Source organism: Pelobates fuscus, chromosome 2 (genome assembly GCF_036172605.1).
Source record: "Pelobates fuscus isolate aPelFus1 chromosome 2, aPelFus1.pri, whole genome shotgun sequence".
In the NCBI taxonomy this organism is placed as follows: Eukaryota; Metazoa; Chordata; class Amphibia; order Anura; family Pelobatidae; genus Pelobates; species Pelobates fuscus.
Window position 1 is genome coordinate 182,681,899 of NC_086318.1, and position 24,795 is coordinate 182,706,693.

The 24,795-nt window shown below is 38.0% G+C and overlaps 1 protein-coding gene across 1 annotated transcript in view; it reads left to right on the forward strand.

Moving 5' to 3' along the window:
* Nucleotides 1–15,735, forward strand: part of LOC134586249 (CD109 antigen-like) — a 44,782-nt gene extending 29,047 nt beyond the window's left edge. Inside the window, exons 18-34 of the mRNA XM_063441741.1 lie at nucleotides 668–849; nucleotides 2,243–2,348; nucleotides 2,799–2,916; nucleotides 3,715–3,828; nucleotides 4,338–4,553; nucleotides 5,409–5,559; nucleotides 5,686–5,862; nucleotides 6,968–7,049; nucleotides 7,600–7,831; nucleotides 8,224–8,395; nucleotides 8,518–8,705; nucleotides 9,200–9,355; nucleotides 9,459–9,524; nucleotides 9,711–9,862; nucleotides 10,561–10,711; nucleotides 12,188–12,290; nucleotides 15,515–15,735. Of these exons, the coding sequence (XP_063297811.1) occupies nucleotides 668–849; nucleotides 2,243–2,348; nucleotides 2,799–2,916; nucleotides 3,715–3,828; nucleotides 4,338–4,553; nucleotides 5,409–5,559; nucleotides 5,686–5,862; nucleotides 6,968–7,049; nucleotides 7,600–7,831; nucleotides 8,224–8,395; nucleotides 8,518–8,705; nucleotides 9,200–9,355; nucleotides 9,459–9,524; nucleotides 9,711–9,862; nucleotides 10,561–10,711; nucleotides 12,188–12,290; nucleotides 15,515–15,735 (2,587 nt within the window). The remainder of the gene's footprint in view (nucleotides 1–667; nucleotides 850–2,242; nucleotides 2,349–2,798; nucleotides 2,917–3,714; nucleotides 3,829–4,337; nucleotides 4,554–5,408; nucleotides 5,560–5,685; nucleotides 5,863–6,967; nucleotides 7,050–7,599; nucleotides 7,832–8,223; nucleotides 8,396–8,517; nucleotides 8,706–9,199; nucleotides 9,356–9,458; nucleotides 9,525–9,710; nucleotides 9,863–10,560; nucleotides 10,712–12,187; nucleotides 12,291–15,514) is intronic.
* The last annotated feature ends 9,060 nt before the right edge of the window (nucleotides 15,736–24,795 follow it).

Sequence of the window (24,795 nt, forward strand, 5' to 3'; positions counted from 1 at the left end):
TTTATTGATTATCTGGGGATGAAGTTCACTCAATCCTTTGATAATTTGATTAACTCAAATTATTTAAGCCTATTAGAAGATTTTAAAATATACTTCAAGAAATGGAGTAAGATTGAACTATCCTGGTTAGGTAAAATAGATGTCTATTTGCTCCCAAAGTTAATGTATTTCTTTAGAATGATCCAGGGCCAGTTACAAATTTTTTAAATGTTGTTTTCAAGCTACTATCTCCGAGTTTATATGGGCAAATAGGAAACCTAGAATTTCTCAGCTAATCCTTAAGAAATCAGGGAGAAATGGAGGTCTGGAATTCCCAGATGTATATGTTTTCCGTAAAACTTTTTTGCTATTTTATTATTTAGCCTGGGACAAAAATAGGGACAACACTAATTTATGGAAGGGAATTGAAATTCTCGAGTTTAAATCAGATATACTCTATGATTGTTTTTGGATAGACAAAAGAAGCCCATTATAAAAAAATACAAGAAACCCAATAATCAAGGCGATTCTGACTACAGTTAAAAACACAAAGAAAAAATGTAATCAAATAAATAGAATTGCAATATCTGGAAATTAATGTAAGAGATTTGGATTTGAGCAGTTGGTAAAAATGTGGAATCAACCAGGTTTCAAATATTTATTCTAACGGTCTATTTCCTTTTCAAAGTTTGCGGTCTATTTATTCTCTTGCTCTAAGCGAAGTGTTAACGTACTTGAGAGTAAAAAAATATTTATCTACAAAACAAATCTTAGAACATAATGACATCATGATATCCCGCTCACTCAAATTTCTTAATATTAATGAAGTCATTGTTAAAGAGACTCCAATAACGAATTGGGAACTAGACGGTAAAAAAAAAAAAATTATTTGACATCCAAACCTGGAAACAGAGTATAAAGTGGGTCAAACACAGTACGCACTGTGTAAATTTGACTGAGCTGTATTATAAAGTTTTATACAGCTTGTTCCAACAAAACTAAATAAAATGTATAATGACCAATGTTGGAGATGCACTAATGGAAAATGATCTCATTTCCACATTTGGTAATCATGTTTAGGGTTAGACACTCTAAAAAGTAATCTTAAAAGACTGGGAAAATGGAAAATGATTTCATCATAGTTAAAATTAATGCTATCCATATGCAGTAAAATTGATAATACTAATAGCTTGAGTAAATATGCATAGCGAGAAATTGGAATAAGTAAAGGTACCTACATTGGAATGAAATAACAAACCAGATAAATTACCAATGCTTAATGGAGAAAGGTTACTTTTTTTAATGAACAACCAACTGAACTTGTATAAAATAAATTTGGGATAAACAGCAAATATCTCCCTATGCTAACATGAGTTAAAGTAATAGGAACTTAATATTCGGCCCCAGTGCCCCGCACTCCCCCACATGCGTCATAATGAATGTTGGATGATGTATGAATGAAGATTGCAATGTTTGTGTCATCAAATCAGTTACATCAGTGCGATTAGTAAGGAAAGTGAGAGACACGCAAGTCTCATGGAAACATAGATAATAATCTTATCAAGCATATGGTAAGAAATCGTCATTGCCATTAAACCATGTATAATGCTTTTAATAGAGCACGCGAAAGTCGTCACCTTATGGTTATACTGGACGGGATGCCTTCATCAAGTCTAAGTGACCTGAAAAGTGATATTATGGCTTGGGTCAAGAAGTTATCTCCTACCATATTGGAAACGTAGGTCCCAGTAGTATCATCCAGGTGCAGAGTTAATGTAGTATGATCTACAGTACATCTAGACTTAGAGCTGTATGCGTCTGAGGAGTGTGTCCTCATTTATGAGGGAGATTAAGGTTGGACCTCAGTTGGCTCTCATTTTCAGTGCTATAGAGCAGGAAGTTCTCTCTAGTGGCTGTCTGACAGACAGCCACTAGGGGAGGACTTAACCCTGCAAGGTAATTAATGCAGTTTAAAAAAAACTGCAATAATTACACTTGCAGGGTTAAGGGTAGTGGGAGTTGGCACCCAGACCACTCCAATGAGCAGAAGTGGTCTGGGTGCCTGGAGTGTCCCTTTAATTATATGCACAACAATTATCTCCATTCTATCTCAGGATATTTATTTAGAATAATAATTAAGGTCTATTAATACCCCGAGGATTCAATAAGTCACAATGGGCTTACACCAGTGTTTTATAATTTATATGCAGCATGATAAATAATGGTCTCTATATGATTTTTCTAATTTTACTATATTTTTCAGTATTATTTCCATCAACATCAACCAGAACTGATGAAATTGTTTTAAATCTGCCACGTATGGAACCTTTTATTCCAGAAACATGGGTTTGGAAAGAAACCAATGTTAGGTATGTTAATTATTATAAAATGCTGGAAACGAGTGGCATGTATAATAGGTTTGCTTTTCATTACAAAATATGTGCACAATTAAAGCCTGTTCATAATATATTATAAGAATGTATAGATGATATTTACACCAAAATTAATATTCATATTAAAAAAATAAAAAAAATAAAAAAAATTTAGTGTACATATTTATTAACATATAAATAAACATTAAAAAATAGGGAAATCAGGCACAGACACAGGATTCACTGTCTTGTTCATTCCTCTTTCAATTTAAAAAGTAGCAAAGCTTTTCAATAACTACATTTCTCCACATGACCCTACATTCCGATGTAGATAGTGCAGGTGGCTATGAAACTAAAACTGATAGATTTGCCATTACGTTCATGGACAATTAAAATAACAGCACTTTAGCCTCTGCCAACAATTTAACATGTTGTTAAAAATTGCAGTTCTGGTGTTACAAACATTCTTCAGTTGACTGCTCCTCAAACAAACAGTTCTTGGGTGGCAGATGCTTTCGTAATTTCTGAGGAACATGGACTTGGATTTACAGAGGAATCCGTTGAGGTAATGTATGGTGCACTTACTTTTTTTACTAAAAAAAAATGGATGTTTGTGGTTTTGTAGTAATAAACTGGTTATGTATGTCTTCGTTTGAATACGCAATAGTCACCAAACTTTTGGCATAATCCCTGAATGCTGTGCCAATTTAAGAAGGACACATTAATTCTGAAAGATTGCGAAAAAAGTGTGCCCAAAATTAGGCATTAGAAAATATAACTTTAGTCAAATGGAACAGTGATAAAATATAATGTGTCATTGTGGGAGAATGATGATAAATTATGACTGGTTATCTATGCAGCCAGTCTATAATAATGAAGGAGAGAAATTAGCATTTTAAGTATGATATTTTGCAACGTACATTGGGGCTCATTTATTGGAAGTACGACATTGTGCCTGTTGGCTTTAGGAAGGTGACTGTACTTTCATTTTCTGGGGATCATATCATTTAGTCTTCAACTGTTAGCAGTGGTACCTTATTATTTTCAAATAACCCTGGGAAAGAGACTCTGGCTTCCAACAGCTATGGCTATCATCAACCAGTTTTTTTTCCCTTTGGTGCTGCACTGACAAATGTCAGGGTGAATTTGGGGCCCCTGAAACTAGCGGAACAACACAACGCAGTAGAGGCATGATTATGAGCCATTATTAGAGTCAGACAAATGTGGCAAGGGGTATTTATTACATTTATTAACTCATTGTGTAGTATAGGAAAATGTATTTACAACTATAAAAACTGCCTAATAAGCACATTATAATCTAATTAAGTATTAACAAGCAGATTTTTTTTTATGTCTTTCACAGCTTGATGTGTTTGAGAATTTATTTATTTCATTGAATCTCCCGTACTCCATCACTAGAGGTGAACAGTTTATTTTGGAGGTTTCTTTATTTAACCAGTTAACAAGAAACATGGAGGTAGGTAATGTGTAGAATTGCCTAAATATAGCCAAGTAATGGTTTTGTCTTTGTTTCTCACTTAAAATGAATCACAAAACACCCTGAAAAGAAAAAATTTGTATATAATTTAAAAGAAATCAATTTTCTTTAAAAATGTAGCAATTATGAGTTACAACTATGTGCAGGTAGGCAGGTAAAGGGACTTCCATGCACCATTATTAATGCAAATGAGTGTAGCTTTTTTATTATTTAGATGATCCCTTTAAAGTCAGATATAAACATTGACATGAAAGGATCAGACTGCAAATGGCAATATGGTAAAATATGATACTGCACTCCAGGAATCAAGAAATTATATATTTTCAAGGTACTCAAGGTAAATAGATATCATATGTCTCTTTAATTCTAAAGCACTAAAATAATGTTGGTAGAGCTGTTGTGAAAATGATGTGGAACTTCCTGGAAACCAGGTAAAATGTATACAAGTATATATTGTTAAGTTCTAAATGTTCTTCTTATTTTTTTAGGCCACAGTTAAACTTGAAGCTAGTGACTCCTTCGAGATAATCATTCCGAATACTGATTCAAGTGTTCCTGGCCTTATGGATGTGGCCATTCGCAGTCAGGAAACAAAAACTGTTTTGTTCCCAATCAAACCAAAACATCTAGGCCAGATCTCAATAACAGTGAAGGCAAATTCATCTGGAACATTTTATAATACAACCAAAAGTATATTTGTAAAGGTAAGTTACAATCAACTTGATATGTGAAAATATTATTTTGTGCAATGTTAGAGTTGTAAAGACATTTATTCTTGTGAAAATTAAAAATTATTTCGTCATAGTTAAAACGCTATCCATATGCAGTAGAATTGATAATACTATTAGCTTGAGTAAAGAAAACTTGTGAAAGATCTATGCATATTGCAATAAGTTAGACTCGTGAAAGACCAATGTATATTGTTACAATGTTAGAGAGCTTAATTCATATCATGCGTACATAAATATGGGCATACATACAAGAGCGTTTTAATGACAAAAACTTGACAAACGTCTTGAAATACATCATCTGAGCAATGTTTCGAGGTGTGGTAACTGTAGTGTAAGCAGAATAGTTGTATATAAATATTTATTGTAATAAATATTAGAAAAAATAATGCACACCCGAGGTGTAACGGCCACTCCGTTTTGCATCGTGACCGCATTACCATCTCGGTTGTGCATTATTTTTCTAATAATTCAACGGCCTGTCGTTAATTATTCCTTACATAAAGTCCCTTAAATCTGATGGTGCTTTATAATTTTTTTTTTTAATAATCACATAGCATAAACACCACCAGCAAAGCACTCTAAGCATACTCTGACATTTCAGGCAGTATTAACTAAGCAATTTAATTTTCCAAATGTAAAGCAATCACTATGAAATGATTGGTTCATACATAGATAGAATTTGAAATACATGTGGCCCTGCATGCAGCAGAAAAAAATTACAGTTGGATCTCATGTAGGAGTTTGAAGTACAAAATGCATCAATCAAATTATTCAATATTAATCTAGTCAATAAACCATTTGTTGATTCTTAAACTTCTCTTTTTAAAGGCTGAAGAAATAAAGAGATTTTATTCCCAGGCTGCGGTTTTTGATGTAGTTGGCACAGCAGGTGCTGCTAAGACTGTAGTCAAAATGTTCCCATTCACTTTTCTTGATGATTTGGTTGAAGGTAGCGAGGAAGCATTTATCACGGTTAATGGTAAGACTTGATATTTCTAGTGAGCTTTGCAATATCTATCTATTTATTTATATCTCTCTTTCTCTCTGTGCAAGTGTTATAATTTACAATTTTTTACTCTTTCACCTGCTTTTGCCCTTTATACAGGAGATCTTCTTGCATCTTCAATAGATGGTCTTGAGTCTCTGATCCATATGCCATATGGTTGTGGAGAGCAAAACATGATTAACTTTGCACCAAATATCTATGTTCTTCATTATTTGACTGAAGTTCAAAAGCTAACTGAAGATATTAAATTAAAAGCCATCGGTTTCATGGAATTAGGTGAGTATTCTTTATTGTAAATTTTTGTAATAGAATACATTTACAGAGTGCCTTTATTTTTTTCATTGCATGCCTTCACTCTATTTAAATTGTAGGGAGAATTTGTAGGTTTAATCATTGCTAGAGCTCACATTATGGACTAGTAATAGAATGTGCAAGTATGTGTACTGTGACCACTGCCTAAAAGCTGACTGCCTCAGCAAAAGGACACTCCATTTTCATCAATAATTGATGTATCCCAGTTGCTTCAATAGCAAATTGTGAAGTGGCTACATAAGTACTGCACAATGACAACATGAACTTTGTATCTACGCTATATGTGGCTTTACTGGTGCAACAACAAATATACGATCCATAGGTCTCTGACCCCAGAAACACGCTTGATGGTCAATACTTAAATTTTGACAAAAACTCCACCACTAGTATTCATATAGTTGATGTATAAGTGCAGCCAGCACTATTTTTTTTTTCAATTTGACAATTTTTATTGCATTTTGTAATGATAAAGAAAAAGAATATGGGGTATTAGGGGGAAAAATAAACATAACACATGGTACATTGTTGTCCCCGACATCGCCTGGTAGCATCTGAATTTAGGAAATGTAGTTAATTATATTCAAATAAATCATATTAATACTAGGAAATGGCCTATTGTTCCTCACCAATTCCCAATAACCTGCTTTAGGTATGATTTATTGTATGATTTATATTTTAGTTTGAGTTCTTATGTTCTGTCCAAATTATCTTTTTTATCTAAACTATCTAATCTTTCTGGCCATTTTACAACAATGAGCTGAAGCAAGCTTTACAGATTTGCAAAGTCTGCAAATGAGTTGCACGTTACAGATGGTAAATGTTTTTAATCTGCTTTGGGAACCAAAACAAATTAAAGATGTGATCCAGATACAGTAAAGATAAGTTGAAGTTTCATTAACATTCTAAGGAATTCTTAGAGACTGTTTCAAAATGGGTTTAACGTCACAGTTAAGAAGTAGTATATTACACAAAAAAGTTATGTGATGTAGAGGATATCAGAAGAATAATGCTTAATGTTACTACAGTTAAACAAGTGAAGTCCAATACTTTGTCTTATTACATTATATAGGTTATCAGAAGGAATTAACATACATGAGACATGACGGTTCATTTAGTGCATTTGGCGATAGGGATGTTTCCGGGAGTACTTGGTGAGTATTACCAATTTAATGATCTTTTATAACGAGAGAATGTGTTATCACTAGCATTGCTGATTGCACTGATAGCATGTAAAACTAAATTATTTGTTTACTTTGATAGTTTCCTTGGTTATCTTGAAGTAGCTCTGTGGATCAATTTCCTATAGTTCTAATTGTTATCACAATAGTAAGTTTATTTTCAGTTAATCTGGCTTCATTCATGCACGCCCCCAAAGATCCCAAACAGTAGTAGACATATAAATTATGTTTATGTTGAAAGATAGAATGGACTAACTGAAAATGGCAATTTAAAATCATGATGTTTAACCTTTTAAATATGATAATGGTTGCAAATACTGTATTATATCTGTAATATCTGTTAATTAAGAATATGCTGTGCTACATATTGTAGTATGAGCCAACCCCGTAGAAGTAGGTGGAAAAGCCAAGAAAAATCAAAATTATACCAATTCCGTTCTCTATACTTGCTTATTATTTGCATATTATTGTAACTTGATGTTTCTTGTGGGAATTTAATATTATCATTTGTCTTCATTTCTAGGCTTTCTGCATTTGTACTTAGATGTTTTCTTCAGGCTCGACCATTTATTTTCATTAGCCAAGAGGTTCTAGACCAAACAGTACAATGGCTGGTTCAGAAGCAGGATATAAACACTGGGATATTCTCTGAACCAGGAAATGTCATTCATCCTGAACTCCAGAGTGGGTTAAATGGACCTGTCACACTCACTGCCTATATCCTTATTTCACTACTAGAAGATGAAGGCTATAGGGTAAGTTACGATAACCTCTTTTACAGCTAAGTCAGTTTCAATTAATAACTATATATATATATATATATATATACACACACACATTTGATTTGCATCATAACTAGACATCCTTAAGGCTAGATATCTTTAATAATTCAAGATACTTTTATGTAGTTAAATATTTAGCATTTTAGAATTACGCTGTGGTATTAAGATTTATTATCATTGTGATACATTTTCATATGGTAATCTCCTTTACTCTACTTTATTTATCTTTTTTTTTGTTTTTATTATAGATAGTTATACAATTTTGGAAATTATTGATGCGTTGTACAATATTCCTACACGCCTTACACTATGTGTTTTAGATCATTATTCACATTCACCTAGCATTATACTTTTTTTTGTTTTAGAAACTTTATGATGTCAACATTTTTAGAGCTGTTCAATATCTTGAGAGCGAGTTTGATGAAGGGATTTCCAGTAACTACACATTATCTGTAGTTGTGTATGCTCTAACCCTGGCCAACAGTACTAAAGCAGGTGCAGCACTTACACAACTCAACTCAAGAGCAAACAACATTGGTAAGTCCCCAAAGAGGTAAACTAATCACACGTAATTATATTTAAGTAACAATAATTACGGTAAAAGAGATAAAAGCCACAATAAGGATTCCACTAAATTATCTTAATTTCTACATTCTTAGGAAATGTGATGTATTGGTCTTCAGCACCTGAAAAACAAAACTATTGGTTGCCACGATCAAATGACATTGAAACAGCTGCCTACGCATTACTTTCACACTGCAAACAAAACCGCATTTTAGATGGTGTGCCTATCATGAAATGGCTCAGTCAGCAAAGAAACAGCCTTGGAGGATATTCAACTACACAGGCAAAGCATTATATAAATAATCCATATATTTATCAACTCATTTGAATAATACAAAATAAAGATTATATACTTTTTAGCATATATTGAATGGAGTGATATAGCAGACTCGTGTTACCTCTTCAGAACAGACATTCTTTTAATTTTGGGACCATTGAACACATATTTTATCCAGCTCTATGGGACAGCCTAGTCATCTGTAGACTTACAACTTGTAATTCATTGTTCTGAATCAATACAGAACAGAAGAATTATTTTTTGACAATATAGTGTTAGCACCCTAAGCCTTCTAGTATTTGTAACTATAATTCTAAAAAATATGTCAAACGCTGTATTTTCAAGTTATATTTAAAAAATAAATATATCATTTTTTTATTTTTATTCATACTTTTACTAGCACTAGCACCTGCTTGTTGTAGGTAAAACCTGGATATAATGTCAATTATTTTTTTCAGATTTCTTGCCTTCTAATCATGCTTTGTTTTTGGTTTTCCCAGGATACCATAATGGGTCTTCAAGCTTTGGCCCAGTTTTTAAGTATAATTCCAGGTAGTGATACGTCCTTGAATATAACAGTTACTGGCTCTGGATCATTTGTTCCAACAACATTTCAGATCAACAATGACAATCTTTTGGTTTTACAAACTCAGCAGGTAAAAATGTAAATATAGTACATAATTTGTCATGTTTAAAATGGATGGGGAAGAGCAACACACTAATTAACATAATACTAATAGTGATTTCTTTGAATACTAGATCTCAGTATCTCAGCCATTTTCAATCAATGTTTCTGCAGTTGGAAGAGGAATAGCTATTTTCCAGGTACACATGAATGCTGATTTTATTCACATTAATTGACACCATTATGTTTACTTTCTTGTCAGATATTTATATATATTTTCCTGTAACACTAAGTCATTAAAGCGCCAAGTTATTTCATGTTGTATATTTTATTCAAAAAAGCTATGTGATGGTATTTACGCTAACTTTTATTATTTTGTATTACAGCTAAATATAAATTATAACCAGAAAGCATCGTCCAGGAATAGCAGAGGTATATGGCCTAAGAACTCCCTTGAACCAGAATCATTCACCTTAAATATGGTTGTAAATGAAGATCCAAATAACTCCGAGCGGCTTTCTGTCGATGTATGCACAAGGTAAAAATCGAGATTTCAGAAGTTTAGGAACATCTTAATATATTGTCTATTGGTTTTAATTGCTCCTAACAATTCATTACAATTAGCAACAGTTGGTTAATTTCTGCTGTATAGGGTTTAAGTGATGTTATGATTTTGATGCTGATAGGTTGTTGAGTAAAACTTTTTGGCTTTAAAAAGGGTGATTCCAAGGACTGGCCAGTTGACATCATGAGTACTCTATAGGGAAAATAGAGTACAAAATGAGGAGGGGGTGCCCTTGATACCTACTAGGCCTCAAGGTAGCAATTTAAGCTACTTTTTCATCTGCTACATGTGAAATTAGGTCATAAAAATAAGTACAAATAATCTGGAATACTGGACTTGTCAAGATGAAGAGAATGTTAGTGAGATAGAGGACATTAAAGCATTCCGGGAACCACATTCAGCTAAGTAGGATGTTTATTATAGCACGCCCTATTTAAATACTCCAAGTCGCATAACATAAGAATATATATTCCTTCTGACACTAATAGCACAAATATCTTCCCATGTCAGATGCCAAGTCACTCTGACACACTATTTATGTGTGTTGTAAAGTATTATATATCATTTTATTGTTATGCATGCACACATACAGAATTTCTAAATGCCATTCATCTTTAAATGATATCTTAATATTTTGATTCCTGTTGTTTTTTTGGTTTTTTTTTTTCCAGTTATCAAGGCACAGGTAATGAGAGTGGAATGGCCCTTTTAGATGTTGGATTTCTCAGTGGATTCTCATTGGATCCAAAAGGCATTCCCTTACATGGGTCTCTTAAAATGGTGGAAACAAAGGAGGAGAAAGTATACCTATACTTTGATTCGGTGAGTACTAGATTGTTAAAGTTCTTTCAAAGCAATCAATACTAAGAATAAAAAAGTAAGGAATAGCAAATATGTTGCAGTAACAAACAAAATGTGAAATATGTTCAAATTGCAGCTGAATTGCAAAATATCTATATAACAACAAATTGCATGTTTAGTAGGTAACTGTCTAATTTGTGTTATTATGTGTGATTGTCATATTTAAATGTGATCTTCCTGCATTCAAAATCAACGATTGATCAATTGCATGGTAGAACCACATACATCATGCGATTAGAAACTTGTTTGACTCAGTCATCTAGCAATTAAGTTGACCGAATATGCCAATTTACATCCTAAATTGTCTGAATGAGGGGTGGAACTATAGCATGTGCAATGGCACCGGGGTCTACCAGAGTTTAGTGGCCACTCTCATTCATTAGGGAAGGGAGTTCAGTGAGGGCTCCAGCAGAGGTGAGCTGAGTTGAGAGCACACTAATGTTTCTTTATTACTGTCAGGCAAGGTCCTATGAGTAGCAGAAATAAGAGTATTCTAAGCCAGTTGCTGACTCAATCTAACTCCTCCGAAACGCAGGCTGCCTTGCTTGTGGCAAAATGACAACACAGGGGTTTATTCACTAAACATTGTATTATAGAGACTTGCACAATTGACCCAAAAACAACTGATTTGGTAAAAATCTCCACCTCAGATGTAGTTGCAGTTTTGCTATATATACCTGATTTTTACAGTTAAAACTTCAATTCACTACAAATAAGTTATTTTTTTCCAAATAAGTAGTTATCAATTAGTTATATTACATAATGAATACATATAAGTTATTAATTATTATAAATTGCCTGTTAAATTATGAAGTGAAGGATAACATATAGGGTTTACATGGAGGTTAAAGGACCACTATAGGCACCCAGACCACTTCAGCTCAATGAAGTGGTCTGGGTACCAGGTCCATCTAGGGTTAACCCTGCCTGCTGTAAACATAGCAGTTTCAGAGAAACTGCTATGTTTACATATGGGTTAATTCAGCCTCTAGTGGCTGTCTCATTGACAGCCGCTAGAGGCCCTTCCGCACTTCTCACTGTGATTTTCACAGTGAGAAGACTCCAGCATCCATAGGAAAGCTTTGAGAATGCTTTCCTATGGACTGACTGAATGCGTGCGGCTCTTGCCGCGCATGTACATTCAGTCGATGAGGTTGGAAGGAGAAGGAAAGTCTCCAGCGCCGAGGGAGCCCGGAAAGGTAAGTGTTTAACCCCTTCCTCCCCCTTTAGCCCAGCAGGAGGGGGGTCATGAGGTTGGGGGGACCTATTAACACTATAGTACCAGGAAAACAAGTTTGTTTTCCTGTCACTATAGTGGTCCTTTTACAAAAGGACAAGCAATATGTAATGATGTATTGTGATACAATGGATGTTACATTCTTTCAAATGTACTACTCTGCCATAATTTAAATTAATTTTATGTTCTATTTTTCCTAGGTGAAAAAAACAAATGTTTGTGTGTCTGTCCCATTGGTTCGAGTGGCAAATGTAGCCGGTTCTCAAGATGCTGTAGTTAAAATCTTAGATTACTATAACCCATGTAAGTGATAACAACTGTCCTTTACTCTTGCTTTATAAATATTTTTCTAACATGCATGCTGTAGACCAAACATGTAAAACTTGCGGCCCACAATGAATATATTTGCCGTGGGACCACTTTGTGCTGTGTTTGCAAACAGCCGCAAGACAGGAAAGATATTTCCTGTCTACTTCTTGCCAAACCCTCCACGGCTGCAAGAGGGTAGAGTGGCTGTCTGTCAGCCACCGCAAGAGGGTAGAGTGGCTGTCTGTCAGCCACCGCAAGAGGGTAGAGTGTCTGTCTGTCAGCCTTTCTGCTTGCAGAGAAGATCAGGTCTGGAACAGGAGGACGGGTGACTCATCTTAAGGTAGGGGAAAAGGGACTTGGGGGACCTTCCTGTGGAGTGTGTTAAATTTGGGGGATGTGGGGTGCTGTGTATTGATTTAGGGAAAGGAGGCGGTAGTGTATTAGAGTGGTAGGAGGGCACAGTGTGTTTAATTGTGGGAGTGGTTGCAGTGTGTTTAATTGGGGGGAGGGCAGTGTATAAAAGTGTTGGAGGGAGGAGGGCAGTGTATTAAATTAGAGTTGTGGGAGTAGGGGCATTGAGGGGCAGTGTATTAGATTAAGAGTTCAATTAGAGTGGAGGGAGGAGGGGCAGTGTATTCTATTAGAGTGGAGGGAGGGGGGCAGTGTATTAGATTAAGGTCAGTGTATTAGAAATGGTGGAGGCTGCAGTATATTAGAGTGGAAGGAGGAGGGCAGTGTGTTAATTTGCAGGAGGGTCCAGTGTATTAGTGGTGGGAGGGGGGCAATGTGTTAAATTGGGAGAGGGCAGTGTGTTAAGTTATAGACGGGAGGGGGCAATGTATTAAATTGGGGCAAGGGAGGGCAGTGTATTAAATTAGAGTGGTGGGAGTAGAGGCAGTGTATTCTATTAGAGTGGAGGGAGGGGGGGCAGTGTATTAGATAGGTTGGTGGGTGCAGTATATTAGAGTGGAAGGAGGAGGGCAGTGTGTTAATTTGGGGGAGGGGCCAGTGTATTAGTGGTGGGAGAGGGGCAGTGTGTTAAATTGGGAGAGGGCAGTGTATTAAGTTATAGACGGGAGGGGGCAATGTATTAAATTGGGGCAAGGGAGGGCAGTGTATTAAATTAGAGTGGTGGGAGTAGAGGCAGTGTATTCTATTAGAGTGGAGGGAGGGGGGGCAGTGCATTAGATTAAGGGGCAGTGTATTAGATAGGGTGGTGGGTGCAGTATATTAGAGTGGAGGGAGGGGGCAGTGTATTGGATTTGGGGGCAATGTATTGGATTTGTGGGCAGTGTATTAGAATGGGGGGAGTTGGTAGTGTTTTATATTGGGCCTGCATGGAGGAGCTGAACACTCCCCATGGATATGCTGATTGGCTGCGCAGCTTTTTGCCACACATGCACAATAGCCTCCCAATGCTTTCCTATGAGAAAGCATTGGATTGGCTAAGATTATCAAGTTTCATGATCTCAGCCAAAGTGAAAAACACACTTATAGGACTTCAAAATCATCCAGGTAACGCCATTTGTTTAATACAGCTGTGCAACAGCATACATTCACCATTTGAGTCCCATTACCAAACATTTCTTAATATGTCAGGTAGTTTGACTGAAACATTGGTTAAATGCAAATGCATGTCTAACCCCTTAAGGACCAAACTTCTGGAATAAAAGGGAATCATGACATGTCACACATGTCATGTGTCCTTAAGGGGTTAAAATAAATCCACTCTGTTGTTTACTTTGAAACCCTATGAGTGTGAGGACGTCCAGTGTCAGTTAAGCACTTTTTTATACTGTACTTTTCTACATAAACCTACGTTTCAATGAAAACTGAAACCTTGTTTATTTGGCCCATGTTAGCCTCTGAGTTTGACATGCTTGCTGCAGACAACTGGCTGTATTCTATTATATATCTTGATTTTTCTTATGCAGTCACAGTGCCCTATAACTATTGTCTCAAATGAGATCACATTGCCACCCTGTGGCCAAAACTGCTACATTACACATAAGAGCCACACCTTAGCTGTAATATTGTTGCCACGCCTCCATTGGTCACTTATATATTGTTGCCTCATTGCCCCTTATCTCCTGTGTACAAACACACAACCTTATCCATTCATACTCTCTCACTCACACAAGTAGTTCTGCAAAAAGGACCAGCAAATGCCCGAGTACTAGACACAGATACAAATACTCTGTCAATTGTTTAACTGGGGATCGTCTCTCATTGTGTGAAAATGATGTCCTGCAGCAAACTGGACATAAAAAAATGTGTTTGTAAATCTGTTAATCATGTACACATGATATTGAGGTTGTAGGAATAACTCTAAAAATTGAGTACAAAATAGTGGCAGTGAAGGAGAAAATGTAGCCCATTTCCTTTTTTCTTTATTTAATTGTTCATCATTGGGGCAGATACACTGCTTCTAATTATTTGTGAAAAAACTGATGGCATTATATATATAAACATTTGCCATAATGGTTCTATAGAGTAAATCCCGGAATAAATTAACCCCGCTAATACTATGTACCAACATTGTAACTAGCATTATATGCTGTTGCACAAATGCTCAGTATGATATTCCCTCCGTATTCCTCCCGGAATGCTATTTAGTAGTTCTATAGTTTGGGAGCCTCCAAGGACCTCGGAACAATACAGGAGAGGCTGCTTTTACAATAATCCCTACTATGCTGAAGCATTGATTCGCTACTAGGAACAGACACAATAATTTCAGTCTCTGCACTGAATAATACTTAAGTTTGCCAAACTGTACACTATACATGGGATGAACAAATGTATACATGCATCAAATGATCCCCGTTGTGTTTCTTTATGTGGGTCACCAGTATTACCAATCACACCCATTTCATACAAGCTAATTGTTTTCTAATAGCAAGTGAAGGAATTTAAAAAGTTATGATTGTGATAAAATGCTCATGTTGTGTTCTTTATAGTAAATAGTTGAACAAGCCTATATCCTTTGAATTTTGCTCACAAAGTAAAAATCGTGTTTTCAGTTTCTATTTAAGTTCTAAAGAATAGATATTAGCTGTTATGTTTTAGTAAAAACAGTGAAAGTCTAATGTCTAGCATGCAGGTTCCTGTCTTCTACCAAAAACCACAGCGGTTTTTCAGTTAAAGAACCCCTATATGCAATTATTAACAAGTCCTGACTCTTCCTATAATGTTAACATATGTTTTCTTGTTTATTCCAGCAAACATGGCAATAGGAACATATAATTCTGCAACCATGAGCAAGATCTCCTCCTGTGACTTCTGTGGATTGAACTGTTCTCTGTGTATATCCAATGTCTTGCTAAAACCGCCTTTCAGCCTGCAGTTGAATTCACCAAACACTGGCAGTGTTCAAACAACATCTCCAACATCTCCACTGTGTGGGTTCCTCATGCTTGCCATATATTATATATTTTGGTAGCGATTTTAGAATATATATATATATATAATTTTTTTTTTTAAAGAACTTCAACTGCTAGCACCTTTCAACTCTTCTTTATTTGTTTATTTGTGTAACAATTATAAAACATAATTATTTATATGCTAGATTTTGAATAAAAAAAAAAAAGAAACCTTTAAATGCTTATATTATTTTAATATTGAAGAGCTATATAAAGTCACGGTATGTTAAACCATCATAAGCTTTGGGTTTAACATGCTGATTGGTGCGATCAATCTTTTTAATTCTGAACATGGACTATGAACATTGTTCACTATATCTCTCACAGATAATGCAAACACATATAATTTACTGTTCTGGAAATGCTATTATGGTCTTAAATTTCAATTTCACTCTTAATACACTTTGAATTCCTACAACTCACATTGTTTTTGATAATCTTGTATATATTTAGAAATATCCATAGCTTTGTCTGTTTGCTTATATTTGCTTTTCATCTATAAAGGTATTTGTAATTTGTAAATTGCAATGTGTCACAAAACTGAAATTACATAGCATCTATTTTAAACCTACAAGTTATATATACTTAATGATAGATGAATTATATTTTTTTTTACTGTTTAATAAATGCTTGCTTGTGGTTTTGTTTTGTTTTTTTATCCAACTGATATTCATAGTATTTGTTTAGCTTGGGGTGTAGTCTAAAGATTCACCAGGTCAAACCTCAGGTGACAGAAAACTAGAAGACATCATATTTAGTAGGAGATATAGATCAAGTTATAATTCGTTGCTTTAGTGTGCTCAATAAATATTAGCAGAAATAATTACAATTTTCAGTCGCTCATGCAGACTTTTTTTTAAGACTTGAAAAACTCCACAAAAGGAATTTAAAAGTTGACATGGTTCCTATCATTGTTTAAAGATTGCGTTTCATATATTAAAATTTTATGGGATGGATTATTCCATTGTATTGGTATTTTGTATGTAGTTCTATAACTGTTGTATCCTTAAGGACACATGAGGGAAAGCTGTGTCCTTAAGGGGTTAACAAAAATTCAACATGGTCCCTGCTACTATATATTTAGAATGGTAAAACAGCATATAGCATTTTGTCATTTGGCTATTGAATGCAAGCTATATACAAAGTGTAGATATATTATTGATCCTGAGGAAAGCCCGGGACGGAGGGCTAAAAACATTTTTTTATGGATAGACTTCAATAAAGATTTGATATTTTAAACCATATCAATTGGTCTGAGTGCAAGGACCCTGTTGTATGATATATATATATATATATATATATATATATATATATATATATATATAAATTTGTGGTCTGAACTTAATGGTATATGTAACAGTAGAAGGAGTGGTAAGTTGGTTGTGTTGTGCTGATACCAAGGTACGGGTAGGCCTGTATAAAAGAGGGCCAAAAGGTATCCGTGAAAAACACACTTTTAGCATGCTTACAAAGCTAAACTTGAATGATTCCCTGAGCTCTTATTCATGGTGCGAAATATAAGTATTGTAGACAGATATTTCTGTTCATTCAATTTTATGATATGGACTGGGATGAGTGGATGCCTATGAAGTAACGGCAACAGAGAGTTAGGTGGAAGCTGTTGCATGTCGGTATGCATGTGTCTAATATTAACAGGGCACAAGCTGTTGTCTTATATAAAAAAAAAGAACAAGCAAGAAGGCACTAAAATTTATAATACAATTTATATGTGTAAAAAAGGTAGAGCTGTACTTAAGCAGTGAAATAGCTCAAAAACACCCAATCAACCTAAAGCAATACAAGATAAAAAAGGTGCGCTATACCTTTAAAATACTATAAAAAGTGCAACACAATGAAAAAGTGTCAGTGCAATGCACAATATAGTGCCAGCAGTACAAAATCAATAAATTAAATAAGTGTGCAAATTCACAAGTGCATTAAGTGATAAGTCTACTAGAGAAACTTACTAATAATCTCCTAAAATTGGAGTATCACAATATTCCTTCCAGGGATATGTAGGAACATAATGCATAAAAGAGAAAAAGGAAAACAAAATAGAGTATAATACTGTATAGTGTAAAATAATAAATAAATGGATGAAATAAAACTCACAAGTTAAAAGTCTGCTCTAACTTTTCTGGCTTTAGTCCTAAATACAGGACTGGATATTGGCAGGTAATCAGGACGGCAGCTGAATACGAAAGTATGCTTTATTTCCACGAGTTAAAAGTTCACATGTATGTGATACAGCTCTTTATCCCTTGTAGAAGTTCATACTCCTCAGTTGTACAATCTGTCAAAGCCGCCGCTAGCACTAACGGTCTTTCCAATGTGTCAGCACTGTAGGGAGTTCTTCCGTACGACAACGTGATGGCGGGATGACATCATACGTACAAAGACATGATTACGCGTTTCGCCTGGGCGGCTTCCTCAGATCATGCCCCAGTCCAGACGTCCTGTTCTTTTAAAACTGCCATAATAGGCGTGATTTGTAATAGTCTCTTCATCATTGGTTCTTATTATAAACCTAAAGTCCGAGTGACTGCATGTTTTAATGCAAATATACAAAATCCACAATTTTCGGGCATATCACCTAAAATTTGTATCTGCCGGAAATCATGAAACAATGAAGTGTGCAAGAAATTACATCAAAATACATAGTATATATATATATATATATATATATATATATATATATATATATATATATATATAAAGAAAGGCAAAATATAAACATTTAATAAAATATGGAAGTAAAAAAACTAAAAACACAATAACATAAAATACAATAAATATTCATTTATATAAAAATATATAAATTGAATTCTATGTCTCTAAATTGTGTACCCACTTCATCTCTTCTAATTCCTATCTGTTGAGCTGTTGTCTGTCAAGAATAGTTGGATTCTGGTTGCATAGTTAGTCTGGTTAGTTTTAGAAATCTTTAACGTGAGAATGTAGTGGTTGATGTGTTTGACAAGGTCGGATACTTGAGACTAGAGTTGACTTCATATTGGCGTACCACTGTGAATTCTCTGGGACTGAAATAGTGAATGTATGTAGTGCACAACTGTAAAAAATGTATCTTGTTTATTTTGAAGTTCTGTGGGTGCACTCTTCACTTATGTTATTGTGCTGGAGTATGCACCTAGGAACAAGACTGGGCCAATATCTGCTCATTACATATTTTACATATAAATTAAATTTCTCTGTGTATTATGCATATATATATAAAATGTACATTGATATATGTGTAAACATTATAGGTATAATTATAAATATATATGTATATATATTTATAGCCCCTATGTGTGTCTCTTTCTATCTCCAGCCCCTCTGTGTGCCTCTTTGTCCCCCCAGTCCCTCTGTATGTTTCTTTTCCCCTCACTGTTCCTCTGTGTCCATGTCTCCCCTCTCCTTCCCAGTCTCTCTCTTTTTCCTCTGTCTCTTTTCCCCTCCCCTGTGTCTCAATCTTCCCCCTGTTTCTTTCTCCCCCTCCCCTGTGTGTCTCTCTCCCCCTCCCCCTGTGGGTCTCCCTATTCCTCCTCTCTGTCTCTTCCCCCCCCCCCTTGTGTCTCTCTATTCCCTTTCTGTTTCTCTCTTCTCCCTCTTTCTCTTTCTCCCTCCTTTTGCTGTGTCTCTCTATATTCTCCCATTGTCTCTTTCTTCCCTCTTCCCCTGTGTATCTCTATTCCCCCTCTCTGTTTCTTTCTTCCCCCTCCCATTTACCAAAAGAAGTCAGAGGGGGCCGGCCGCGTTCGACGCTGGTGCCACCAGGCCAGGTGGTTGCCTAGCCGATCTGGCGGCACACTAACTAATGCTGTATGTCTGTGTGTGTCTTAGTATTTGAGCTGTCAGCATAGGAGAACTGAAGGAGGGAGCAGGTCTCTCTATCAAGCTCCCTCGCGGTTCCCACAATTCCCAGCACAGTATGATGTGGCTGTACTGGGAATTGTGGGAACAGCGAGGCAGGGGCGGATCCAGAGGCTTATCTCGGGAGGGGCACTTGTAGATTATTTAAAGAAATAATCCAGGCACAATAACCACCACAGATCAGTGAAGTGGTTACGGCGCCAGTAGTTCCAGGACCCCCTCCCAGAGTAAGTAGTCAACCCATTTAAGAACAGTTTGACAACTTACCTGGGGTCTTTTGGGATATGGAGCTGTAGTAAGGCATATGAGCAGTGTTGTGTGTGAGTGGTGCAATGTGTGAGGGGTGCAGTGTGTGTGAGGAAAGCAGCGTGTGTGTGTTTGTGGTGTGTGAGGGCGGCAGTGTATGTCAGGTGTGCAGTGTGTGTGTGAGAGAGCTGCAGTGTGTGTGTGAGCGGTGCAGTGTGTGTGAGGGGGCAGTGTATGTGTGGGGCAGTGTGTGAGAGTTGCAGTGTGTATGAGGCTTGCAGTGTGTGTGTGTGGGGGCAGTGTGTATATGTGGACAGTGTATGTGAATGTGGGACAATGTGTGTGTGGGGGGCCAGTGTATGTGTGGGCAGTGTGTGTATGGAGGGGCAGTGTCTGTATGGGGGCAGTGTGTGTATGGGACACTGTATGTGTTTTTAGGGCACTGTATGTATATGTTTGGCAGTGTGTGAATGAGGGGCAGTGAATGTATGTGTGGGGCAATGTGTGTATGGGGGATAGTGTGTGTATGGGGGGCACTTTATGTGTGTGTGAGGCAGTGTGTGTATGGTGGTGCACTGCATGTGTGTATGTCAGTGTATGTGCATGTGGGGCAGTGTGTGGGCACTGTATGTGTCTGTGGGAAAATGTGTGTAGAGGGAGCAATATATGTGTGTGGGGCACTGTATGCAGGGCCATCTTTAATATTGATTGGGACCTAGGCAAGCATTTGATGGGGCTCTCTGACCCCCACTCCCTGACATGCAATCATGCTCTGCACTTCCCAACGCAGTAGCGGAACCATTTTCTCATGCTTGCAGAGTTGTATTTAGCACTGAGCGGTGTTTGTGTGTTTGAATGGAAGCATGTTCTTGAGTGGAGTATGTTTGTATGTGGTGTTGGTGTTTAAAAGCAAGCATGCATTTATGTGTAGTTTTTTTATGCTGGGCTGTGTTTATATATATATATTTGGTGTTCAACACAAAGGTGTGTTTGTATGTATTGTTGACGTTTCAATGCAGAACTGTGTATGTAGTGTTGGAAGGTTGAATGCAAGGGTGTACTTGTGTGTAGTGTTGATGATTTGAATGATAAGATGTATGCACATGTATACAAACACTGCCACACACACACTGTGATACACATACACACCCACTGAAACACATGCAGATACACAGATATAAACACTGACTCTCACACTAACAAACATGCAGATACAGACTGACACAGATACACACACTAACACATACAGACACACAGATACACAACCTGACAAACATGCAGATACAGATACACACAGACCACATAGAGAAACATAGATATACTAAATACTGGTACACAGATATACACACTGACACACACACAGATATACATACTGACAACATACTGATACTGTGAGATACACACTGACACAGAAATAGCGACACACACACACAGACACCCTAACAGACATACTCACACACATACACATACATACTATGACACACAGACATACTGACACACACAAAAGACATACTGACACACACAAATACTGATGCACATGCAAAGTTTACATTTTTACACACTGACAGACATACTGACACACACAAATACTGACACACACAGACAGACATAGTGACACACACACATATGCCCTGACAGACATACTGACAGAGAGAAATAGTGACACACACACATATGCCCTGACAGACATACTGACAGAGAGAAATAGTGACACACACAGAGACATGCTGCCACACTGACAGACATACTGACATACACACAGGCATACTGAAACACACACAGGCAAACTGACACACACAGACACACACACAGACATACAAACACAAAGAAATGGTGACACACACACACAGACACCCTGACAGACATACTCACACACATGCACATACTAAGACACACACAGACATACTGACTCACACAAATACTAACACACATACATACTGACACATGTGCAAAGTTTACATTTATAAAGCCACCCTCCAGCCCTACCTTATGGGCTCAGGAGGATGGCTCCCTGGGGTCCAGTGGCATGCTGAGGTAGTTGGGAGTGTGAGGCTCTTGCACTCCAGCTCCCTCCTGACTGCCTTCTCCTCCATCCCGCGCGGCTTCACTCTGTCTGGGAGGAAGTGACTCATGGCAGGAGATTTGGATTTTTCAACTTACTTGCCTCTCTGCAGCCAGCGCAGAACAGGAGCTGGGCAGTGAAGTTAGACGGTCTCCTCTGATGATGTCAGAGGAGGGGGCATGACTTCCACTGCTCCCAGACTCCCCAACAGTCTTCAATGGATCTCCTGCCTCCAGCTCCTGTCTTGCTCGTCCCACCTTACCACCATGGGTAATATCCTCCCCCCCCCCCCCACCCCCCCCATCCCTGGCCCAAGGTAAGCCTCAGGGAGGGTGGATATACCTTTTAGATAGTTTTTTTATAATCAAAATGTTTTTGTTTGTTTTATCTCCATTTTTTTAAAGCAGTCCCTTCCCTTATTACACTTCCCCTGTCACCCCCACCTCTACAGCCCCTGTCCCCACCATGCTGCCCATGCCCCCCCTATGCAGCCCCATCCCCCTTACCCCCTCTGCAGGCCCTGCTTCTATAAAATTCCACCAAACTCCTTAGCAGTCTTCAGTGGATCTCCTGCCTCTAGCTCCTTTCTGGCCCTTCCCACCTGACCACCAGGGATAAGATACCCCCCTCCCCCCCCCCCCCCCCCCCCCATCCCTGGCCCAAGGTAAGCCTCAGGGAGGGTGGATATACCTTTTAGATAGTTTTTTTATAATCAAAATGTTTTTGTTTGTTTTATCTCCATTTTTTTAAAGCAGTCCTTTCCCTTATTACACTTCCCCTGTCACCCCCACCTCTACAGCCCCTGTCCCCACCATGCTGCCCATGCCCCCCCTATGCAGCCCCATCCCCCTTACCCCCTCTGCAGGCCCTGCTTCTATAAAATTCCACCAAACTCCTTAGCAGTCTTCAGTGGATCTCCTGCCTCTAGCTCCTTTCTGGCCCTTCCCACCTGACCACCAGGGATAAGATACCCCCCTCCCCCCCCTCCCTGGCCCAAGGTAAGCATCAGGGAGGGGGGAGACACCTTTTAGATTGTTGTTTTTTTTATAATCAAAACGTTTTATTTGGTTTTCTCCCTTTTTTCAGTTTTTTTTTAAGAAGGTCCTGCCTCCTTTATTATGTATCAAGGGAGAGGCAGTGTCTTATACCTGGCTAATTGGGCATCAGCATCAGGTGGGCTAAGATTGATAGAAGCAGCCCCAGGTAAAATCCAGCCCCCTAGTGCTGCAGACAAGGCAGGATAGGACATCAGGCAGAAACATGAACTGAATTGTGTCTCAGAGTCAAGACAGCAGGACTAAGGCAGCAAGAGTCAAGAGTTTAAATCCCCTTTTTGGCACCTGTAGAACGGCCACACCTGGCCATCTGAATGGCAAGGTGCCAATCGTGACACCATTATACTGCCCCTGTCCCACCTCTACAGCACCTGCCTCCATTATACTGCCCTTGTCCCACAGTACTGCTCCTGCCCGCCCTCTACAGCCCCTGTCCCCTCTCTAAAGCCCCTGTCTCCAAAATACTGCCTCTGTCCCCCCCTCTACACCCCCTGCCCTTCTACAGCCCTTGTCCCCCCTCTACAGTCTCTGTCCCCCACTCTACAGACCCTGCCTCCATTATACTGCCTCTGTCCTCTTCTCTACAGATCTTGTCCCCACCATGCTGCCAATTTCCCCCCTCTACAACCCCTGCCCACCAACCTCAACAGCCCTGGCCCCCCTACAGCCCTTGCCTCCATTATACTGCCCCTGTCCTCCCCTCTACAGCCCCTGCCTCCATTATACGGTCCCACCCTCTACAGCCCCTGCCCCCACCATACTGCCCCTGTCCCCTCTACAGCCTCTGTCCCCTTTCTACAAGTAAGTAAGGAAGGAATGAGTGCGATTCCCAGCAAGGGGAAAAGACCTCATGTGTGTCCGGGGGCGACCAGACCAGGGGGTAACCCTTACACAATTGTATGAAAATAGAGAAGCAGACCTGGTGGGTCAGAATAAATTGGGCGCCCCCTAGTGGAGATCCATGCATATGTACAGAGGGTAAAACATAACCTTTAATGAATGCTGTATAAAAGGGTATAATACCTATAGTAGGATCGCAAATAAGCGATAAACAAAAAAGAAAAAACAAAACAAATATATGGGAGGTTATAAATGAGAGAACACGTTGGATGGGGTGAAGTGTCCTAAAATAAGTTCCCTGGAGGATACTTCAATCGTCCCCCCAATGTGTAAAAATAGCTCTCAGGTGCACTGGTTTCTCGATGCAGTTATACTATATGGAACCCTCCAGGCAATACCCTGAAAAATGAACCCAACAAACCGGGATCAGTAAGGGTAAACAGAGTAGCAGAAACCTGCATACTCAGGAGAGAACTGTGGCAACAAGGGCTAACAAACTAAGGTATGTACACTAATGTGATAACTCACTGTCCAGGATATTTTCAATGTAGCTGGGACAGTGATCTGGTTGTTGGAGCCTAGTCTCCAGTGGCCAGGGGAATAGGACTGTGGGAGAGAGAGAATCAGCTGTGCTGAACAAAGTTTACCTCCCCAACCCCATAAGTCCCTTAACTCTTCCTGCCTCTGAGGTGGCTATCTCTAAATCCAGATTGCTAGTATCCCTCGTGAATGAACCTTAGTTGTCCAATGAATGTTTGCCAAGAAAAATGCCACCGGATAACTGCCTGCCTACATAAACCCTCCAGTCAGTGCCCAAAAGAACGTATCCAACAAACCGGGATAAGTGAGGGTAGACAAAGTAGCAAGAACCTGCATACTCAGGAGAGAACTGTGGCAACTGAAAGTAACAAAACAAGGTACGTATAACCTGTGATGCTGTCCAGGATGTATACAATGTAGCTGAGACAGCGATCTGGTTGTTGGAGCCTAGCCTCCAGTGGTCA